The 22,886-nt window shown below is 45.3% G+C and overlaps 1 protein-coding gene across 1 annotated transcript in view; it reads right to left on the bottom strand.

Annotated features, from left to right (window-relative positions):
• Positions 1–22,317, bottom strand: part of LOC123183452 (MDIS1-interacting receptor like kinase 2-like) — a 28,077-nt gene extending 5,760 nt beyond the window's left edge. Inside the window, exon 1 of the mRNA XM_044596267.1 lies at positions 22,074–22,317. Coding sequence (XP_044452202.1) covers positions 22,074–22,317 — 244 coding nt within the window. The remainder of the gene's footprint in view (positions 1–22,073) is intronic.
• Positions 22,318–22,886: the final 569 nt, after the last annotated feature.

Here is a 22,886-nt window from a genome sequence, read left to right as displayed (position 1 = left end):
GAGCACGGGCAAGGGCGCTGGCGCTGGCATGTACACGAGCTCGCGCGGGTCCGCGGAGACCTCGCTGACGCCCGCGGCTTCCAGCTCTGCGATAGTGCTCGGCGACCAGCCCGTCAATGCTACGGGGATGGTGGCTGGTGCGGGCGCGTGGATGGGAGCTGGGACGTGAGCGGGGGCAGAAACCGCCACGGCCAGCTCGTTCTGGGCCATGTCCATGAGGCCCCATTCCTCCTTATTTTCTATCTCCTCCGGCTCGGAGTCGACTTCACCAAACTTGAAGACTAGTGGCAGATGATCATTCTGCGCCATGGCGATGGAGGTCTGTGGGGGGGAGGGGAATGGGACGCGAACAGTAAGGCCGCCCGTATTAAACAGCGGCTCGGGCGCCATTAATGGAGAGGAAGGCGGGCGGCCATGGAAGTCAAAGGGCTCGCTTCCCAGTGAGCCTGCGTAGCGTAAAGCTCGCACGCTTCCCGGTGAGCCTGCGCATTGGAGGACAGCTTGCACGCCTCTCGGTCAGCCTGCGCACCGGACTGCGCTTGCACGCCTCCCGTTTAGTCAAGGTCAAGCAGCTGTCCGCACGACACCTCCTACAGCCATTAAAACCAAGACACATGGCGTCACGTGAATGGTTAACAGAACGCACACGTTTTGAATTATACAAACGTTTGAGATATTAAGTGGCAGCTATTTTTTCAAATTGACTTTGTTGGCTGTCATTATTCGAGTGTGCCTTCTCTCAAAATGGACACGAAAAATACCACATCATGTCGGGCGCCATTCCATGATAGCATGCCAAGTTTCATGAATTTCAGACAAGTTTTGGATTTACTAGAATTTAAAAACCAGGCATCTCAATGTTTTGTCGGTAATCAACGGTGCCCTGGTGTTTGAAATTCACTCCCATTTATTGCATGGGACCTAAGCATGCACCCAAGGACACATATTCGATTTTTCAACCAATTTATATGCACTGGAGCATGTGCATGTAGTTCAAATTTGAATTATGCACATAAATGCATTGAAAACTCAGTTAATGCATAAAAATGTCCAAAAGAACCCTAAAAAAATCACAAAAATTGACACAACACTCTTGTTGTTCTATGTTGACACGAGAAATTTTTTGGAAGCAATAAGAGGCAGTGGATATCGTTTCGTCCCCAAAGGTGGGACGTTCCCTACCGAAACCATGATGCTTGTTGTGAGAAGCTCTGGTTTGTGAGAAGCATATACCCAAACCTGCCCCAAACGGGACAATTTTTTTACCACGACATGTTGATGCCGCTCCATGAAAGCATGCCAAGTTTCATGAATTTCAGACGAGTTTTGGATTTACTAGAATTAAAAAATGAGGCATCTCAATGTTTTGCCGGCAATCAACAGTGCCCTGGTGTTTCAATTTCATTCCCATCTCTTGCATGGGACCTAGAAATTCACCCAAGGACACATATTAGATTTTTCAACCAACCTTAGTGCATTGGAGCATGTGCTTGTAGTTCAAATTTGAATTATGCACATAAAATGCTTAGAAAACCCAGCTAATGCATAAAAATGTCCAAACGAACCCCGAAAAATCACAAAAATTGACACAACACTCCTGTTGTTCTATGTTGACACTAGAAAATATTTGAAATCAATAAGAGGCAATGGATATCGCTTCGTCCCCAAAGGTGGGACATTCCCTATCGAAACCATCATGCTTGTTGTGAGAAGCTCTGGTTTGTGAGAAGCTTATACCCGAACCTGCCCCAAACGGGACAATTTTTTTACCATGGCATGTTGATGCCGCTCCATGATAGCATGCCAAGTTTCATGAATTTCAGACGAGTTTTGGATTTACTAGAATTTAAAAACCAGGCATCTCAATGTTTTGCCGGCAATCAACAGTGTCCTGGTGTTTGAATTTCATTCCCATCTCTTGCATGGGACCAAGAAATTCACCCAAGGACACACATGTGATTTTTCAACCAACTTTAGTGCATTGGAGCATGTGCTTGTAGTTCAAATTTGAATTATGCACATAAAATGCCTAGAAAACCCAGTTAATGTATAAAAAGGCCAAACGAACCCCGAAAAATTCCAAGATTGAACACAACACTCCTGTTGTTCTATGTTGATACTAGAATTTTTTTGAAAGCAATAAGAGGCAACGGATATCGTCTCGTCCCCAAAGGTGGTACGTTCCCTATCGAAACCATCATGCTTGTTGTGAGAAACTCTGATATGTGAGAAGCTTGTACCCAAACCTGCCCCAAATGGGACAAATTTTTTAGCAAGGCATGTCGGGTGCCGCTCCATGATACCATGCCAAGTTTCATGAATTTCAGACGAGTTTTGGATTTACTAGAATATAAAAACCAGGCATCTCAACGTTTTGCCGGCAATCAACAGTGCCCTGGTGTTTGAAATTCATTCCCATCTCTTGCATGGGACCTAGAAATTCACCCAAGGACACACATGTGAATTTTCAACCAACTTTGGTGCATTGGAGCATGTGCTTGTAGTTGAAATTTGAATTATGCACATAAAATGCCTAGAAAACCCAGTTAATGTATAAAAAAGTCCAAACGAACCCCAAAAAATTCCAAGATTGAACACAACACTCCTGTTGTTCTATGTTGACACTAGAATTTTTTTGAAAGCAATAAGAGGCAACAGACATCGTCTCGTCCCCAAAGGTGGTACATGCCCTATCGAAACCATCATGCTTGTTGTGAGAAGCTCTGATTTGTGAGAAGATTATACCCAAACCTGCCCCAAATGGGACAAAATTTTCACCACGGCATGTTGATGCCGCTCCATGATAGCATGCCAAGTTTCATGAATTTCAGACGAGTTTTGGATTTTACTAGAATTTAAAAATCAGGTATCACAACGTTTTGCCGGCAATCAACAGTGCCCTGGTGTTTGAAATTCATTCCCATCTCTTGCATGGGACCTAGAAATTCACCCAAGGACACACATGTGATTTCTCAACCAACTTTAGTGCATTGGAGCATGTGCTTGTAGTTCAAATTTGAATTATGCACATAAAATGCCTAGAAAACCCAGTTAATGTATACAAAAGGCCAAACGAACCCCGAAAAATTCATTCCCATTTCTTCCATGGGACGTAAGCATGCACTGAAGGACACAGATTTGATTTTTCTACCAATTATGCACTGGAGCATGTGCATGTAGTTTAATTTTGAATTGTGCACCTGAAATGGCTAGAAAACCGGTTTAATGTATGAAATGTCCAAACAAACCCTGAATAATTCCAATTCATTTACGACACACATACAGTTGCATGTTCACTGCAGATAAAAGGTCTAGCAATTCAAACACCGTCCATTGCCGCTGTGACCCTATTTTGTAATTCAAATCAAGTAGATCCCACACAGTTTATTCTCACCAACCGTGTGAGATGTAGTACAAAATATCTTGTAGCACCGTCGGTGTATAGTACGCCTATGGCTTACGCGAGAAGGTGCATCGGCTATAGTCCACAGCCGGCGTGTCAAGCACACTAGCTCCCTCCCCCAAAACTTCCGCCTCTGCATCCCTCTCTGCTTCAGTCCCTTGATTCAAATTTTCAGTAGCCCCGGCATTTTACTCCCGCCTCTGCATCCCTCGTAATCTCAAAAATATCTGCTCGCCCTTGATCCAAATTTTCAGTAGCCCTGCCTTGTTACTCCCGCCTAGTAAAAATTTTAGTTGCCGCAGTATTTCCTCAAACACAACCTCCGCTCACACAGACACACACAACCCCCGAAACCATTAGTAGGTCGCCGCCATCGCCGGCGCCTCCATCCTCCACCTCTGCCTGTGTGCCGGGGAGCTCGAGTAGCCAATGGCCAAAAGGAGGTTTATCGCGGCCTTTTCGCCTGACGCCGGCGAGGTGGCCGCCGAGGTGTCCCTGTCGTCCTCCGCGGGCCCGATCCACCGTCGCCGGTTGTTGGAAATATGCCCTAGAGGCAATAATAAAATGGTTATTATTGTATTTCCTTGTTCATGATAATTGTCTATTGTTCATGCTATAATTGTATTAACTGGAAACCGTAATACATGTGTGAAAACATAGACCACAACATGTCCCTAGTAAGCCTCTAGTTGACTAGCTCGTTGATCAATAGATGGTTATGGTTTCCTGACCATGGACATTGGATGTCATTGATAACGGGATCACATCATTAGGAGAATGATGCGATGGACAAGACCCGATCCTAAGCATAGCACAAGATCGTGTAGTTCGTTTGCTAAGAGCTTTTCTAATGTCAAGTATCGTTTGCTTAGACCCTGAGATTGTGCAACTCCCGGATACCGTAGGAATGCTTTGGGTGTACGAAGCGTCACAACGTAACTGGGTGGCTATAAAGGTGCACTACAGGTATCTCCGAAAGTGTCTGTTGGGTTGGCACGAATCGAGACTGGGATTTGTCACTCCGTATGACGGAGAGGTATCTCTGGGCCCACTCGGTAATGCATCATCATAATGAGCTCAATGTGACTAATGAGTTAGCCACGGGATCATGCGTTACGGAACGAGTAAAGAGACTTGCCGGTAACAAGATTGAACGAGGTATGGGGATACCGACGATCGAATCTCGGGCAAGTAACATACCGATTGACAAAGGGAATTGAATACGGGATTGATTGAATCCCCGACATCGTGGTTCATCCGATGAGATCATCGTGGAACATGTGGGAGCCAATATGGGTATCCAGATCCCGCTATTGGTTATTGGCCGGAGAGGTGTCTCGGTCATGTCTGCATGGTTCACGAACCCGTAGGGTCTACACACTTAAGGTTCGGTGACGCTAGAGTTGTTATGGGAAATAGTATGTGGTTACCGAAGGTTGTTCGGAGTCCCGGATGAGATCCCGGACATGACGAGGAGCTCCGAAATGGTCCGGAGGTGAAGATCGGTATATTGGACGAAGGGTATTGGAGTCCGGAATTGTTCCGGGGGTACGAGGCTATGGCCAGCATGTCGAAAGGGGTTTCGGAGGCCCCGACAAGCGTTGGGGGGCCTTATGGGCCAAGGGGAAGGGGCAAACCAGCCCACTAAGGGGCTGTGCGTCCCTCCCAACCCCTCTCACGTAACCAAGAGAGGTGGGGGCGCCACCCCAAGGGCAGCCGCCCCTCCCGGCTTGGGGGGCAAGTTTCCTAGGGGGTGGGGGCGCCCAAACCCATCTATGGTTTTCCCTGGCCGCCGCCTCCTCCTCTAGATCCATCTAGAGGGGTCGGCCCCCTCTCCCCTTCCCCCTATATATAGTGAGGGGGTGGGAGGGCAGCCACACCCTTCCCTTGGCGCAGCCCTCTCGTCCTCCAACTCCTCCTCCTCCTCCTCCTCCGTTGTGCTTAGCAAAGCTCTGCCGGAGAACCACGAGCTCCATCGCCACCATGCCGTCGTGCTGCTGGAGTTCTCCCTCAACTTCTCCTCTCCCCTTGCTGGATCAAGAAGGAGGAGACGTCCCCGGGCTGTATGTGTGTTGAACGCGGAGGCGCCGTCCGTTCGGCGCTAGATCGGATCTTCCGCGATTTGAATCGCCGCGAGTACGACTCCATCAACCGCGTTCTTGTAACGCTTCCGCTTAGCGATCTTCAAGGGTATGAAGATGCACTCCCTCTCTCTCGTTGCTAGCATCTCCTAGATTGATCTTGGTGACACGTAGGAAAATTTTGAATTATTGCTACGTTCCCCAACAGTGGCATCATGAGCTAGGTCTATGCGTAGATTCTATGCACGAGTAGAACACAAAGTAGTTGTGGGCGATGATTTGTTCAATTTGCTTACCGTTACTAGTCTTATCTTGATTCGGCGGCATTGTGGGATGAAGCGGCCCGGACCGACCTTACACGTACTCTTACGTGAGACAGGTTCCACCGACTGACATGCACTTGATGCATAAGGTGGCTAGCGGGTGTCTGTCTCTCCCACTTTAGTCGGATCGGATTCGATGAAGAGGGTCCTTATGAAGGGTAAATAGCAATTGGCATATCACCGTTGTGGCTTTTGCGTAGGTAAGAAAAGTTCTTGCTAGAAACCCATAGCAGCCACGTAAAACATGCAACAACAATTAGAGGACGTCTAACTTGTTTTTGCAGGGTATGCTACGTGATGTGATATGGCCAAAAGGATGTGATGAATTATATATATGTGATGTATGAGATTGATCATGTTCTTGTAATAGGAATCACGACTTGCATGTCGATGATTATGACAACCGGCAGGAGCCATAGGAGTTATCTTAATTTATTGTATGACCTGCGTGTCAATGAAAAACGCCATGTAATTACTTTACTTTATTGCTAACCGTTAGCCATAGTAGTAGAAGTAATAGTTGGCGAGACAACTTCATGAAGACACGATGATGGAGATCATGGTGTCATGCCGGTGACGAAGGTGATCATGCCGCGCCTCGAAGATGGAGATCAAAGGGCGCAAGATGATATTGGCCATATCATGTCACTTTATGATTTGCATGTGATGTTTGTCATGTTTACATCATATTTGCTTAGAACGACGGTAGCATAAATAAGATGATCCCTCACTAAAATTTCAAGAGATGTGTTCCCCCTAACTGTGCACCGTTGCGAAGGTTCGTTGTTTCGAAGCACCACGTGATGATCGGGTGTGATAGATTCTAACGTTCGCATGCAACGGGTGTAAGCCAGATTTACACATGCGAAACACTTAGGTTGACTTGACGAGCCTAGCATGTACAGACATGGCCTCGGAACACAAGAGACCGAAAGGTCGAACATGAGTCGTATAGTAGATACGATCAACATGGAGATGTTCACCGATGATGACTAGTCCGTCTCACGTGATGATCGGACACGGCCTAGTTGACTCGGATCACGTATCACTTATATGACTAGAGGGATGTCTATCTGAGTGGGAGTTCATTAAATAATTTGATTAGATGAACTTAATTATCATGAACATAGTCAAAAGGTCTTTGCAAATTATGTCGTAGCTTACGCTTTAGTTCTACTAAGATATGTTCCTACAGAAAATTTAGTTGAAAGTTGATAGTAGCAATTATGCGGACTGGGTCCGTAAACTGAGGATTGTCCTCATTGCTGCACAGAAGGCTTATGTCCTTAATGCACCGCTCGGTGTGCTGAACCTCGAGCGTCGTTTGTGGATGTTGCGAACATCTGACATACACGTTTTGATGACTACGTGATAGTTCAGTGCGTAATGTTAAACGGTTTAGAATTGAGGCACCGAAGACATTTTGAAACGTCGTGGAACATATGAGATGTTCCAAGAGCTGAAATTGGGATTTTAGGCTCGTGCCCACGTCAAGAGGTGTGAGACCTCCGACAAGTTTCTTAAGCCTGCAAACTAAGGGAGAAAAGCTCAATCGTTGAGCATGTGCTCGGATTGTCTGAGTACTACAATCGCTTGAATCGAGTGGGAGTTGTCTTCCAGATGAGATAGTGATGGTTCTCCAAAGTCACTGCCACCAAGCTACTAGAGCTTCGTGATGAACTATAACATATCAGGGATAGATATGATGATCCTTGAGCTATTCGCGATGTTTGACACCGCGAAAGTAGAAATCAAGTAGGAGCATCAATTGTTGATGGTTAGTAAAACCACTAGTTTCAAGAAGGGCAAGGGCAAGAAGGGATACTTCATGAAACGGCAAATCAGTTGCTGCTCTAGTGAAGAAACCCAAGGTAGAATCCAAACCCGAGACTAAGTGCTTCTGTAATGAGGGGAACGGTCACTGAAGCAGAACTACCCTAGATACTTGGTAGATGAGAAGGCTGGTAAGGTCGACAGAAGTATATTGGATATACATTATATTAATGTGTACTTTACTAGTACTCCTAGTAGCACCAGGGTATTAGATACCGGTTCGGTTGCTAAGTGTTGGTAACTTGAAATAAAAAGCTACGGAATAAATGGAGACTAACTAAAGGTGAGATGACGATATGTGTTGGAAGTGTTTCCAAGGTTGATGTGATCAAGCATCGCATGCTCCCTCTACCATCGAGATTGGTGTTAAACCTAAATAATTGTTATTTGGTGTTTGCATTGAGCATAGACATGATTGGATTATGTTTATCGCAGTATGGTTATTCATTTAAGGAGAATAATGGTTACTCTGTTTATTTGAATAATACCTTCAATGGTCTTGCACCTAAAATGAATGGTTTATTGAATCTCGATCGTAGTGATACACATGATCATGCCAAAAGATATAAGATAGTAATGATAGTACCACATACTTGTGGCACTGCCATTTGAGTCCTATTGGTATAAAACGCATGAAGAAGCTCCATGTAGATGGATCTTTGGACTCACTCGTTTTTGAAAAGATTGAGACATGCGAACCATGTCTATTGGTATATATGCATGAAGAAACTCCATGCAGATGGATCGTTTGGACTCACTTGATTTTGAATCACTTGAGACATGCAAATCATACCACATGGGCAAGATGACTGAAAGGCCTCGTTTTCAGTGAGATGGAACAAAAGAGCAACTTGTTGGAAGTAATACATTTGATGTGTGCAATCCAATGAGTGCTGAGGCACGCAGTGAATATCATTATGCTCTTACTTCATAGATGATTTGAGTAGATTCTAAGTATATTTACTTGATGAAATACAAGTCTGAAGTAATTTCAGAGTGAAGTAGAAGATCGTCGTGACAAGAGGATAAGATGTCTATGATATGATCATAGAGATAAATATCTGAGTTACGAGTTTGGTACACAATTAAGACATTGTGGAAATATTTTCACAACTAATACCGCCTGGAACACCATAGTGTGATGGTGTGTCCGAACATCATAAATGCACCCTATTGGATATGGTGCATACCATGATGTCTCTTATCGAATTACCACTATCGTTTATGGGTTAGGCATTAGAGACAACCACATTCACTTTAATAGGGCACCACGTAATTCCGTTGAGATGACACCGTATGAAATATGGTTTAGAGAAACCTAAGCTGTCGTTTATTAAAAGTTTGGGGCTGCGACGCTTATGTGAAAAAGTTTCAGGCTGATAAGCTCGAACCCAAAGCGGATAAATGCATCTTCATAGAATACCCAAAACAGTTGGGTATACCTCCTATTTCAGATCTAGAAGCAAAAGTGATTGTTTCTAGAAACGGGTCCTTTCTCGAGGAAAAGTTTCTCTCGAAAGAATTGAGTGGGAGGATGGTGGAGACTTGATGAGGTTATTGAACCGTCACTTCAACTAGTGTGTAGCAGGGCACAAGAAGTTGTTCGTGTGGCACCTACACCAATTGAAGTGGAAGCTTATGATAGTGATCATGAAACTTCGGATCAAGTCACTACCAAACCTCGTAGGACGACAAGGATGCGTACTACTTCAGAGTGGTACGTAATCCTGTCTTGGAAGTCATGTTGCTAGACAACAATGAACCTACGAGCTATGGATAAGCGATGGTGGGCCCAGATTCCGACGAATGGCTCGAGGCCATAAAATCCGAGAGAGGATCCATGTATAAAAACAAAGTATAGACTTTGGAAGAACTATTTATGGTCGTAAGGCTGTTGGGTGCAGATGGATTTTAAAAGGAAGACGGACAATGATGGTAAGTGTCACCATTAAGAAAGCTCGACTTGTCGTTAAGATGTTTTCCGACAAGTTCAAGGAGTTGACTACGATGAGATTTTCTCACTCGTAGTGATGCTAAGAGTCTGTTGGAATTATATTAGCAGTTACTGCATTATTTATGAAATCTTGCAGATAGGATGTCAAAAACATTGTTTCCTCGACGATTTTCTTGAGGAAAGGTTGTATGTGATGCAACCAGAAGGTTTTGTCAATCCTGAAAGATGCTAACAAGTATGCAAAGCTCCAGCAATCCTTCTAAGGACTGGAGTAAGCATCTCAGAGTTGGAATGTACGCTTTGATGAGATGATCAAAGATTTTGGGTTTTTACAAAGTTTATGAGAAACTTGTATTTCCAAAGAAGTGAGTGGGAGCACTGTAGAATTTTTGATGAGTATATGTTGTTAACATATTGCTGATCAGAAATGATGTAGAATTTCTGGAAAGCATACAAGGTTATTTGAAAAGTGTTTTTCAATGGAAAACCTGGATTAAGCTACTTGAACATTGAGCATCAAGATCTATAAGGATAGATAAAAAACGCTTAATAGTACTTTCAAATGAATACATACCGTGACAAGATTTTGAAGGAGTTCAAAATAGATCAGCAAAGAAGGAGTTCTTGGCTGTGTTACAAGGTGTGAGTATTGAGTAAGACTCAAGACCTGACCATGACGGAAGAGAGAGAAAGGACGAAGGTCGTCCCCTATGCTTTAGACGTAGGCTCTACAGTATGCTATGCTGTGTACCGCACCTGAAGTGTGCCTTGCCATGAGTTAGTCAAGGGGTACAATAGTGATCCAGGAATGGATCACATGACAGCGGTCGAACTTATCCTTAGTAACTAGTGGACTAAGGAATTTTGTCGATTATGGAGGTGGTAAAAGAGTTCGTCGTAAAGGGTTACGTCGATGCAAACTTTGACACTAATCCGGATGACTCTGAGTAGTAAACCGGATTCGTATAGTAGAGCAGTTATTTGGAATAGCTCCAAGTAGCGCGTGGTAGCTGCATCTACAAGATGACATAGAGATTTGTAAAGCACACACGGATCTGAAAGGTTCAGACCCGTTGACTAATAACCTCTCTCACAAGCGAGATATGAACAAACCCCATGGGTGTTGGATTCATTACAATCACATAGTGATGTGAACTAGATTATTGACTCTAGTGCAAGTGGGAGACTGTTGGAAATATGCCCTAGAGGCAATAATAAAATGGTTATTACTGTATTTCCTTGTTCATGATAATTGTCTATTGTTCATGCTATAATTGTATTAACTGGAAACCGTAATACATGTGTGAATACATAGACCACAACATGTCCCTAGTAAGCCTCTAGTTGACTAGCTCGTTGATCAATAGATGGTTATGGTTTCCTGACCATGGACATTGGATGTCATTGATAACGGGATCACATCATTAGGAGAGTGATGTGATGGACAAGACCCAATCCTAAGCATAGCACAAGATCGTGTAGTTCGTTTGCTAAGAGCTTTTCTAATGTCAAGTATCGTTTCCTTAGACCATGAGATTGTGCAACTCCCGGATACCGTAGGAATGCTTTGGGTGTACCAAACGTCACAACGTAACTGGGTGGCTATAAAGGTGCACTACAGGTATCTCCGAAAGTGTATGTTGGGTTGGCACGAATCGAGACTGGGATTTGTCACTCCGTATGACGGAGAGGTATGTCTGGGCCCACTCGGTAATGCATCATCATAATGAGCTCAATGTGACTAATGAGTTAGCCACGGGATCATGCGTTACGGAACGAGTAAAGAGACTTGCCGGTAACAAGATTGAACGAGGGATGGGGATACCGACGATCGAATCTCGGGCAAGTAACATACCGATAGACAAAGGGAATTGAATACGGGATTGATTGAATCCCCGACATCATGGTTCATCCGATAAGATCATCGTGGAACATGTGGGAGCCAATATGGGTATCCAGATCCCGCTATTGGTTATTGGCCGGAGAGGTGTCTCGGTCATGTCTGCATGGTTCCCGAACCCGTAGGGTCTACACACTTAAGGTTCGGTGACGCTAGAGTTGTTATGGGAAATAGTATGTGGTTACCGAAGGTTGTTCGGAGTCCCGGATGAGATCCCGGACATGATGAGGAGCTCCGGAATGGTCCGGAGGTGAAGATCGGTATATTGGACGAAGGGTATTGGAGTCCGGAATTGTTCCGGGGGTACCAGGCTATGGCCAGCATGTCCGAAAGGGGTTTCGGAGGCCCCGGCAAGCGTTGGGGGGCCTTATGGGCCAAGGGGAAGAGGCAAACCAGCCCACTAAGGGGCTGTGCGCCCCTCCCAACCCCTCTCACGTAACCAGGAGAGGTGGGGGCGCCACCCCTAGGGCAGCCGCCCCTCCCGGCTTGGGGGGCAAGTTTCCTAGGGGGTGGGGGCGCCCAAACCCATCTAGGGTTTCCCCTGGCCGCCACCTGCTCCTCTAGATCCATCTAGAGGGGCCGGCCCCCTCTCCCCTTCCCCCTATATATAGTGAGGGGTTGGGAGGGCAGCCACACCCTTCCCTTGGTGCAGCCCTCTCCTCCTCCAACTCCTCCTCCTCCTCCGTAGTGCTTAGCGAAGCTCTGCCGGAGAATCATGAGCTCCATCGCCACCATGCCATCGTGCTGCTGGAGTTCTCCCTCAACTTCTCCTCTCCCCTTGCTGGATCAAGAAGGAGGAGACGTCCCCGGGCTGTCCGTGTGTTGAACGCGGAGGCGCCGTCCGTTCGGCACTAGATCGGATCTTCCGCGATTTGAATCGCCGCGAGTACGACTCCATCAACCGCGTTCTTGTAACGCTTCCGCTTAGCGATCTTCAAGGGTATGAAGATGCACTCCCTCTCTCTCATTGCTAGCATCTCCTAGATTGATCTTGGTGACACGTAGGAAATTTTTGAATTATTGCTACGTTCCCCAACAGTGGCATCATGAGCTAGGTCTATGCGTAGATTCTATGCACGAGTAGAACACAAAGTAGTTGTGGGCGATGATTTGTTCAATTTGCTTACCGTTACTAGTCTTATCTTGATTCGGCGGCATTGTGGGATGAAGCGGCCCGGACCGACCTTACACGTACTCTTACGTGAGACAGGTTCCACCGACTGACATGCACTTGATGCATAAGGTGGCTAGCGGGTGTCTGTCTCTCCCACTTTAGTCGGACCGAATTCGATGAAGAGGGTCCTTATGAAGGGTAAATAGCAATTGGCATATCACCGTTGTGGCTTTTGCGTAGGTAAAAAACGTTCTTGCTAGAAACCCATAGCAGGCACGTAAAACATGCAACAACAATTAGAGGACGTCTAACTTGTTTTTGCGGGTATGCTATGTGATGTGATATGGCCAAAAGGATGTGATGAATTATATATATGTGATGTATGAGATTGATCATGTTCTTGTAATAGGAATCACGACTTGCATGTCGATGATTATGACAACCGGCAGGAGCCATAGGAGTTGTCTTAATTTATTGTATGACCTGCGTGTCAATGAAAAACGCCATGTAATTACTTTACTTTATTGCTAACCGTTAGCCATAGTAGTAGAAGTAATAGTTGGCGAGACAACTTCATGAAGACACGATGATGGAGATCATGGTGTCATGCCGGTGACGAAGGTGATCATGCCGCGCCTTGAAGATGGAGATCAAAGGGCGCAAGATGATATTGGCCATATCATGTCACTTTATGATTTGCATGTGATGTTTGTCATGTTTACATCTTATTTGCTTAGAACGACGGTAGCATAAATAAGATGATCCCTCACTAAAATTTCAAGAGATGTGTTCCCCCTAACTGTGCACCGTTGCGAAGGTTCGTTGTTTCGAAGCACCATGTGATGATCGGGTGTGATAGATTCTAACGTTCGCATACAACGGGTGTAAGCCAGATTTACACATGCGAAACACTTAGGTTGACTTGACGAGCCTAGCATGTACAGACATGGCCTCGGAACACAAGAGACCGAAAGGTCGAACATGAGTCGTATAGTAGATACGATCAACATGGAGATGTTCACCGATGATGACTAGTCCGTCTCACGTGATGATCGGACACGGCCCAGTTGACTCGGATCACGTATCACTTAGATGACTAGAGGGATGTCTATCTGAGTGGGAGTTCATTAAATAATTTGATTAGATGAACTTAATTATCATGAACATAGTCAAAAGGTCTTTGCAAATTATGTCGTAGCTTACGCTTTAGTTCTACTAAGATATGTTCCTACAGAAAATTTAGTTGAAAGTTGATAGTAGCAATTATGCGGACTGGGTCCGTAAACTGAGGATTGTCCTCATTGCTGCACAGAAGGCTTATGTCCTTAATGCACCGCTCGGTGTGCTGAACCTCGAGCGTCGTTTGTGGATGTTGCGAACATCTGACATACACGTTTTGATGACTACGTGATAGTTCAGTGCGTAATGTTAAACGGTTTAGAATTGAGGCACCGAAGACATTTTGAAACGTCGTGGAACATATGAGATGTTCCAAGAGCTGAAATTGGGATTTTAGGCTCGTGCCCACGTCAAGAGGTGTGAGACCTCCGACAAGTTTCTTAAGCCTGCAAACTAAGGGAGAAAAGCTCAATCGTTGAGCATGTGCTCGGATTGTCTGAGTACTACAATCGCTTGAATCGAGTGGGAGTTGTCTTCCAGATGAGATAGTGATGGTTCTCCAAAGTCACTGCCACCAAGCTACTAGAGCTTCGTGATGAACTATAACATATCAGGGATAGATATGATGATCCTTGAGCTATTCGCGATGTTTGACACCGCGAAAGTAGAAATCAAGTAGGAGCATCAATTGTTGATGGTTAGTAAAACCACTAGTTTCAAGAAGGGCAAGGGCAAGAAGGGATACTTCATGAAACGGCAAATCAGTTGTTGCTCTAGTGAAGAAACCCAAGGTAGAACCCAAACCCGAGACTAAGTGCTTCTGTAATGAGGGGAACGGTCACTGAAGCAGAACTACCCTAGATACTTGGTAGATGAGAAGGCTGGTAAGGTCGACAGAAGTATATTGGATATACATTATATTAATGTGTACTTTACTAGTACTCCTAGTAGCACCAGGGTATTAGATACCGGTTCGGTTGCTAAGTGTTGGTAACTTGAAATAAAAAGCTACGGAATAAATGGAGACTAACTAAAGGTGAGATGACGATATGTGTTGGAAGTGTTTCCAAGGTTGATGTGATCAAGCATCGCATGCTCCCTCTACCATCGAGATTGGTGTTAAACCTAAATAATTGTTATTTGGTGTTTGCATTGAGCATAGACATGATTGGATTATGTTTATCGCAATATGGTTATTCATTTAAGGAGAATAATGGTTACTCTGTTTATTTGAATAATACCTTCAATGGTCTTGCACCTAAAATGAATGGTTTATTGAATCTCGATCGTAGTGATACACATGATCATGCCAAAAGATATAAGATAGTAATGATAGTACCACATACTTGTGGCACTGCCATTTGAGTCATATTGGTATAAAACGCATGAAGAAGCTCCATGTAGATGGATCTTTGGACTCACTCGTTTTTGAAAAGATTGAGACATGCAAACCATGTCTATTGGTATATATGCATGAAGAAACTCCATGCAGATGGATCGTTTGGACTCACTTGATTTTGAATCACTTGAGACATGCAAATCATACCACATGGGCAAGATGACTGAAAGGCCTCGTTTTCAGTGAGATGGAACAAAAGAGCAACTTGTTGGAAGTAATACATTTGATGTGTGCAATCCAATGAGTGCTGAGGCACACAGTGAATATCATTATGCTCTTACTTCACAGATGATTTGAGTAGATTCTAAGTATATTTACTTGATGAAATACAAGTCTGAAGTAATTTCAGAGTGAAGTAGAAGATCGTCGTGACAAGAGGATAAGATGTCTATGATATGATCATGGAGATGAATATCTGAGTTACGAGTTTGGTACACAATTAAGACATTGTGGAAATTGTTTCACAACTAATACTGCCTAGAACACCATAGTGTGATGGTGTGTACGAACATCATAAATGCACCCTATTGGATATGGTGCATACCATGATGTCTCTTATCGAATTACCACTATCGTTTATGGGTTAGGCATTAGAGACAACCACATTCACTTTAATAGGGCACCACGTAATTCCGTTGAGATGACACCGTATGAAATATGGTTTAGAGAAACCTAAGCTGTCGTTTATTAAAAGTTTGGGGTTGCGACGCTTATGTGAAAAAGTTTCAGGCAGATAAGCTCGAACCCAAAGCGGATAAATGCATCTTCATAGAATACCCAAAACAGTTGGGTATACCTCCTATTTCAGATCTGGAAGCAAAAGTGATTGTTTCTAGAAACGGGTCCTTTCTCAAGGAAAAGTTTCTCTCGAAAGAATTGAGTGGGAGGATGGTGGAGACTTGATGAGGTTATTGAACCGTCACTTCAACTAGTGTGTAGTAGGGCACAAGAAGTTGTTCGTGTGGCACCTACACCAATTGAAGTGGAAGCTTATGATAGTGATCATGAAACTTCGGATCAAGTCACTACCAAACCTCGTAGGACGACAAGGATGCGTACTACTTCAGAGTGGTACGTAATCCTGTCTTGGAAGTCATGTTGCTAGACAACAATGAACCTACGAGCTATGGAGAAGCGATGGTGGGCCCAGATTCCGACGAATGGCTCGAGGCCATAAAATCCGAGAGAGGATCCATGTATAAAAACAAAGTCTAGACTTTGGAAGAACTACTTGATGGTCGTAAGGCTGTTGGGTGCAGATGGATTTTAAAAGGAAGACGGACAATGATGGTAAGTGTCACCATTAAGAAAGCTCGACTTGTCGTTAAGATGTTTTCCGACAAGTTCAAGGAGTTGACTACGATGAGATTTTCTCACTCGTAGCGATGCTAAGAGTCTGTTGGAATTATATTAGCAGTTACTGCATTATTTATGAAATCTTGCAGATAGGATGTCAAAAACATTGTTTCCTCGACGATTTTCTTGAGGAAAGGTTGTATGTGATGCAACCAGAAGGTTTTGTCAATCCTGAAAGATGCTAACAAGTATGCAAAGCTCCAGCAATCCTTCTAAGGACTGGAGTAAGCATCTCAGAGTTGGAATGTACGCTTTGATGAGATGATCAAAGATTTTGGGTTTTTACAAAGTTTATGAGAAACTTGTATTTCCAAAGAAGTGAGTGGGAGCACTATAGAATTTTTGATGAGTATATGTTGTTAACATATTGCTGATCAGAAATGATGTAGAATTTCTGGAAAGCATACAAGGTTATTTGAAAAGTGTTTTTCAATGGAAAACCTGGATTAAGCTACTTGAACATTGAGCATCAAGATCTATAAGGATAGATAAAAAACGCTTAATAGTACTTTCAAATGAATACATACCGTGTCAAGATTTTGAAGGAGTTCAAAATAGATCAGCAAAGAAGGAGTTCTTTGCTGTGTTACAAGGTGTGAGTATTGAGTAAGACTCAAGACCTGACCACGACAGAAGAGAGAGAAAGGACGAAGTTCGTCCCCTATGCTTTAGACGTAGGCTCTACAGTATGCTATGCTGTGTACCGCACCTGAAGTGTGCCTTGCCATGAGTTAGTCAAGGGGTACAATAGTGATCCAGGAATGGATCACATGACAGCGGTCGAACTTATCCTTAGTAACTAGTGGACTAAGGAATTTTGTCGATTATGGAGGTGGTAAAAGAGTTCGTCGTAAAGGGTTACGTCGATGCAAACTTTGACACTAATCCGGATGACTCTGAGTAGTAAACCGGATTCGTATAGTAGAGCAGTTATTTGGAATAGCTCCAAGTAGCGCGTGGTAGCTGCATCTACAAGATGACATAGAGATTTGTAAAGCACACACGGATCTGAAAGGTTCAGACCCGTTGACTAATAACCTCTCTCACAAGCGAGATATGAACAAACCCCATGGGTGTTGGATTCATTACAATCACATAGTGATGTGAACTAGATTATTGACTCTAGTGCAAGTGGGAGACTGTTGGAAATATGCCCTAGAGGCAATAATAAAATGGTTATTACTGTATTTCCTTGTTCATGATAATTGTCTATTGTTCATGCTATAATTGTATTAACTGGAAACCGTAATACATGTGTGAATACATAGACCACAACATGTCCCTAGTAAGCCTCTAGTTGACTAGCTCGTTGATCAATAGATGGTTATGGTTTCCTGACCATGGACATTGGATGTCATTGATAACGGGATCACATCATTAGGAGAGTGATGTGATGGACAAGACCCAATCCTAAGCATAGCACAAGATCGTGTAGTTCGTTTGCTAAGAGCTTTTCTAATGTCAAGTATCGTTTCCTTAGACCATGAGATTGTGCAACTCCCGGATACCGTAGGAATGCTTTGGGTGTACCAAACGTCACAACGTAACTGGGTGGCTATAAAGGTGCACTACAGGTATCTCCGAAAGTGTATGTTGGGTTGGCACGAATCGAGACTGGGATTTGTCACTCCGTATGACGGAGAGGTATGTCTGGGCCCACTCGGTAATGCATCATCATAATGAGCTCAATGTGACTAATGAGTTAGCCACGGGATCATGCGTTACGGAACGAGTAAAGAGACTTGCCGGTAACAAGATTGAACGAGGCATGGGGATACCGACGATCGAATCTCGGGCAAGTAACATACCGATAGACAAAGGGAATTGAATACGGGATTGATTGAATCCCCGACATCATGGTTCATCCGATAAGATCATCGTGGAACATGTGGGAGCCAATATGGGTATCCAGATCCCGCTATTGGTTATTGGCCGGAGAGGTGTCTCGGTCATGTCTGCATGGTTCCCGAACCCGTAGGGTCTACACACTTAAGGTTCGGTGACGCTAGAGTTGTTATGGGAAATAGTATGTGGTTACCGAAGGTTGTTCGGAGTCCCGGATGAGATCCCGGACATGACGAGGAGCTCCGGAATGGTCCGGAGGTGAAGATCGGTATATTGGACGAAGGGTATTGGAGTCCGGAATTGTTCCGGGGGTACGAGGCTATGGCCAGCATGTCCGAAATGGGTTTCGGAGGCCCCGGCAAGCGTTGGGGGGCCTTATGGGCCAAGGGGAAGGGGCAAACCAGCCCACTAAGGGGCTGTGCGCCCCTCCCAACCCCTCTCACGTAACCAGGAGAGGTGGGGGCGCCACCCCTAGGGCAGCCGCCCCTCCCGGCTTGGGGGGCAAGTTTCCTAGGGGGTGGGGGCGCCCAAACCCATCTAGGGTTTCCCCTGGCCGCCGCCTCCTCCTCTAGATCCATCTAGAGGGGCCGCCCCCCCTCCCCTTCCCCCTATATATAGTGAGGGGGTGGGAGGGCAGCCACACCCTTCCCTTGGCATAGCCCTCTCCTCCTCCAACTCCTCCTCCTCCTCCTCCGTAGTGCTTAGCGAAGCTCTGCCGGAGAACCACGAGATCCATCGCCACCATGCCGTCGTGCTGCTGGAGTTCTCCCTCAAGTTCTCCTCTCCCCTTGCTGGATCAAGAAGGAGGAGTCCCCGGGCTGTACGTGTGTTGAATGCGGAGGCGCCGTCCGTTCGGCGCTAGATTGGATCTTCCGCGATTTGAATCGCCGCGAGTACAACTCCATCAACCGCGTTCTTGTAACGCTTCCGCTTAGCGATCTTCAAGGGTATGAAGATGCACTCCCTCTCTCTCGTTGCTAGCATCTCCTAGATTGATCTTGGTGACACGTAGGAAAATTTTGAATTATTGCTATGTTCCCCAACACCGGTCCTCCGATCCGCCCGCCGCCGCGCCCCTACGCCGGTTCGAGGACTTCCCTGTCCTCCCCCGGACCCGGCAGCCGACGAAGTCCTACCTCGGGGTCCGGCAGCGGCGGTGGGGGACGTGGGTCGCCGAGATTACAGACCAAGAGACCCACACCCGCCGGTGGCTCGGTAGCTTCACACGGCCAAGCTCGCGGCCATGGAGTACGACCGCTGGAAGGTCCGCTACCACAGGGCGGCGGGTAGGCTCAATTTCCCCTTCGGCACACGTCCGGTCCACCTCGTTCCGCCGGAGCCAGGGGTGGTGAGCTCGGGTATGGCGCGGGAGGACCGCGAGGCGTGGGAGCGTTTCGAGGCCGAGGCCGCCGCCGAGGCCTACATGCAAGAGCTCCGCCGGCATCACCCGGAGCTCGTGGAGGCGGAGCGGGCGATCTTTGCCGGTGCGGAGGGCGGCGAGGTTATCACGCTCTCCTCTGATGACGAGGTCGAAGGCAGCGCGGAGGGCGTCGAGGTGGGCCCCCAGGACGAGGAGATCGACATCGACGAGTGGAGGAGTGCCTTCCCCATCGACCTCGACGACGGTACTGGCCCGGACCCGGCTCGCGGCACACCGTACATGACAAGAAGGATTGGCTCGACCTCTACTTCGACCGAAAGTAGTTTAGCTTAGTTAAAATTTATGTTTTATGTTCTGTTATGCAAAAATATCTATGTTTATGTTTGAATGCATGCTACTTTCGGTTGAACCTGCTTTGAACTTGATCAAATTGAAGTTTACAACCTTAAGTTTAGGGGATCAACTAGAAAAGGCCAAAAATTGCTGGAGTATATATATATCCACTAAGGGTTTTAGTCCTTTAAACTTTTTAAGGACCGCCTAGAGATGTCCTTATGACTTGTTTATTTCAGTTCTTCACAATGTGATGCTCTATATGTGCAACTATTTGCTCTGCAGTTCAATTTCATCAATAACAGTTTCAACAATACCACTATGAATTACGATATTTGGTTGCTGTTAAGGATATTGCAGTTAACATGCCTTTTCGTTTTTCAATTGTTGTTTAGCAACATGCATTGTAGTGAATGACTAAATATGCAATCCCAGGCTACATAGCAACAAGGAAGAGTGTTACCTTAATGTTCTGATGATGTCTAGATATACATGTAATAAAATCTTATATAATGGGATGGATGGAATGTTGTACTACATCATTTTTCAATTGTTGTTTAGCTTCTAATATTAACTTGGTGCTTTTAGGTACATATATCATTGCCAAAGATCCACACTTCGACCCTTTCTGCGCATGGGGCAATGAGATATTCATGAACCAGCATCTAGTGAGGAAACTGATAAAGATTGTAACTAAAATGGGTCAAAAGATGTCAATCGAACTATTTGTTTACACTTTATGCAAGACAACAGTGAACTGCAGGATGGTAAGTAAGAACCCTGTAGCCTTCTTTTTACTGCCCGTAATGAGTTGTGTTAGGTGACAATATCTGAATCTTTTTTCTTTTGCAGTGGATCCTGAAGCAGTTTACTCAAGATTACCTCTCAAACTACATGATTGGCGGCCGACCATCACAAGGGGTTGGACTAGAGTCCTGCATGCCGCATCCAGGAGAGCACAATAGGGCCATTCCGCTTCACCTTGTTCAGCAACTGGAATGTCTGTCGCCTCTTTCTTTACCATCTGTAATAGTACAAGTATAGAACCTTGGTACATCATTCTTTATTTGGTGCTTCTGTAATTATTAAACATATGTACCTGTGAATTGAATAATGCATTGGTTGTTTGAACCTGATGGATATGAATAAAGCTATAGCCTACTTTCAAGTTTAAATTAGGTACAATTTTAAATAGCAGCAATTAAATTAGCGCGAAATTACGTAATGCAGGTCATTACGGCACACACGGTTGGTAAAACACAAACGTTTACGATATACACCATAATCCGAGATGGTTCACAGAGAGGAAACGTGTGCAAGCATGCACACAGTTGCCGTTCGCAAAGCGTGTGTGATGTCAGACACTATCACATACGGTGCGGGAAAACTAAATGTGTGTGATTGTCTACCTATCGTACACGGTTTATAATCATGGACTGTTTGTGATGTGCCAGACATCGTAAATCTCCCATGCTTGGAATCTGCCTAGAATCTGCCTGGAAAGCACCGTGCCTAGAATCTGCCTGGTTTTAGGCAGAACCACAAAACTCCGACTGCGATGGCAATGCGAGCACAAACGAGTAGCAATGATGAAGTGTTTGGGATATTCGAGATATCGGAAACGGTTATATAGGGACAACTGTATGCATCAAGGCTCCCTATCCCCGACGGTTTCTGGGTCGTGTGGGAAGGACCCCCCTATCGCCCACACTCACTTGGCGACGGTTCCAAATGCCGTCGCGGAAAGGGGTAAAAACCGTTTGTTTAGGACCGACGCGCACCAGTGGCTGAAGAATTTGCAAACGAACTAGCCTGCCTAGTTCTTGGGGTATTGGCCCTGAAAGTTGATTACCAAACAGGCACAAAGTGTTTAGTCGGGTCAGATTTCCAATGGTTTTTGGTATCAAACCGCTTAAGGTGCTGTTGCCCAGCTGTAGAATTTGTAGGTTGACAAGGTTTCCTATCTCCTCATGAATGGGCCCTGATATCATGTTTTGGTGAATGAGAAGATAAGTTAACATTGTTAGGTTACCCAGAGACGCAGGGATATGTCCTGTGAGTCTGTTAAATGAGAGCTCAAGCAGCCTGAGACTTTGTAGGTCACCAATCTCGTAAGGAATTTTGCCTGTGATCTGGTTGTGGTGAAGGTTAAGTACCGAAAGTGCTGTTAGGGAGCCGATACTAGCGGGTAGTGCACCACGGAGACTGTTATTATGCAGGTCAATCTGTGGGAGGAATGGAAGAGCCGAGAAGTTTGAGCTCACCAAGCTGGCCATGGATGCCAGCATCCGGCAGGGAGATGTTGGTCACCACCCAGGGCATGCGGCGGCCATGCCGAATAGCCGTGCACACGATGCCCGTCTAGTTGCACGGGCTGGTGTTTTCCTGCCAAGAGCTCATCTGCAGTGGTGGGCTTGCAAGTGTAGCTTTCCAGTGGAGGAGGGCCATGTGTTGAGACCTCAGTGAGATCCCTCCATGGCTCGCCGCATGTGCTTCTTCCAATAGAAGAAGGCATGGCACCAGCAGTAGGCAGAGGTACAACATAGGTCTCATTTTGCTGCCTAGTGTTTGCATCTGGAATTCGAGAATGTGTTTGGTTGGGGGATGTGATTCAATACATAATGCAACTACATTGATGAGTATATAACCAGCATGTCTCCCAATTTTAAGAGCTCCCCAGTCAACACACACCAGTTGAGTGGAGACGTTTTTTCGAAAAGAAGTTGAGTGGAAGCTGCACAACAGCTGAGTGGAGGCTATTTTTTTCCCAAAAAGGAGTTGAGTGGAAGCTTTTTTTTTCTTTACTTTGGCAGCTGCTGCCGGGCTACCTGTTTTTCGTCTTCAG

The sequence above is a fragment of the Triticum aestivum genome, chromosome 1D (genome assembly GCF_018294505.1).
Source record: "Triticum aestivum cultivar Chinese Spring chromosome 1D, IWGSC CS RefSeq v2.1, whole genome shotgun sequence".
In the NCBI taxonomy this organism is placed as follows: Eukaryota; Viridiplantae; Streptophyta; class Magnoliopsida; order Poales; family Poaceae; genus Triticum; species Triticum aestivum.
This window is presented reverse-complemented; position numbering and strand designations above follow the sequence as displayed.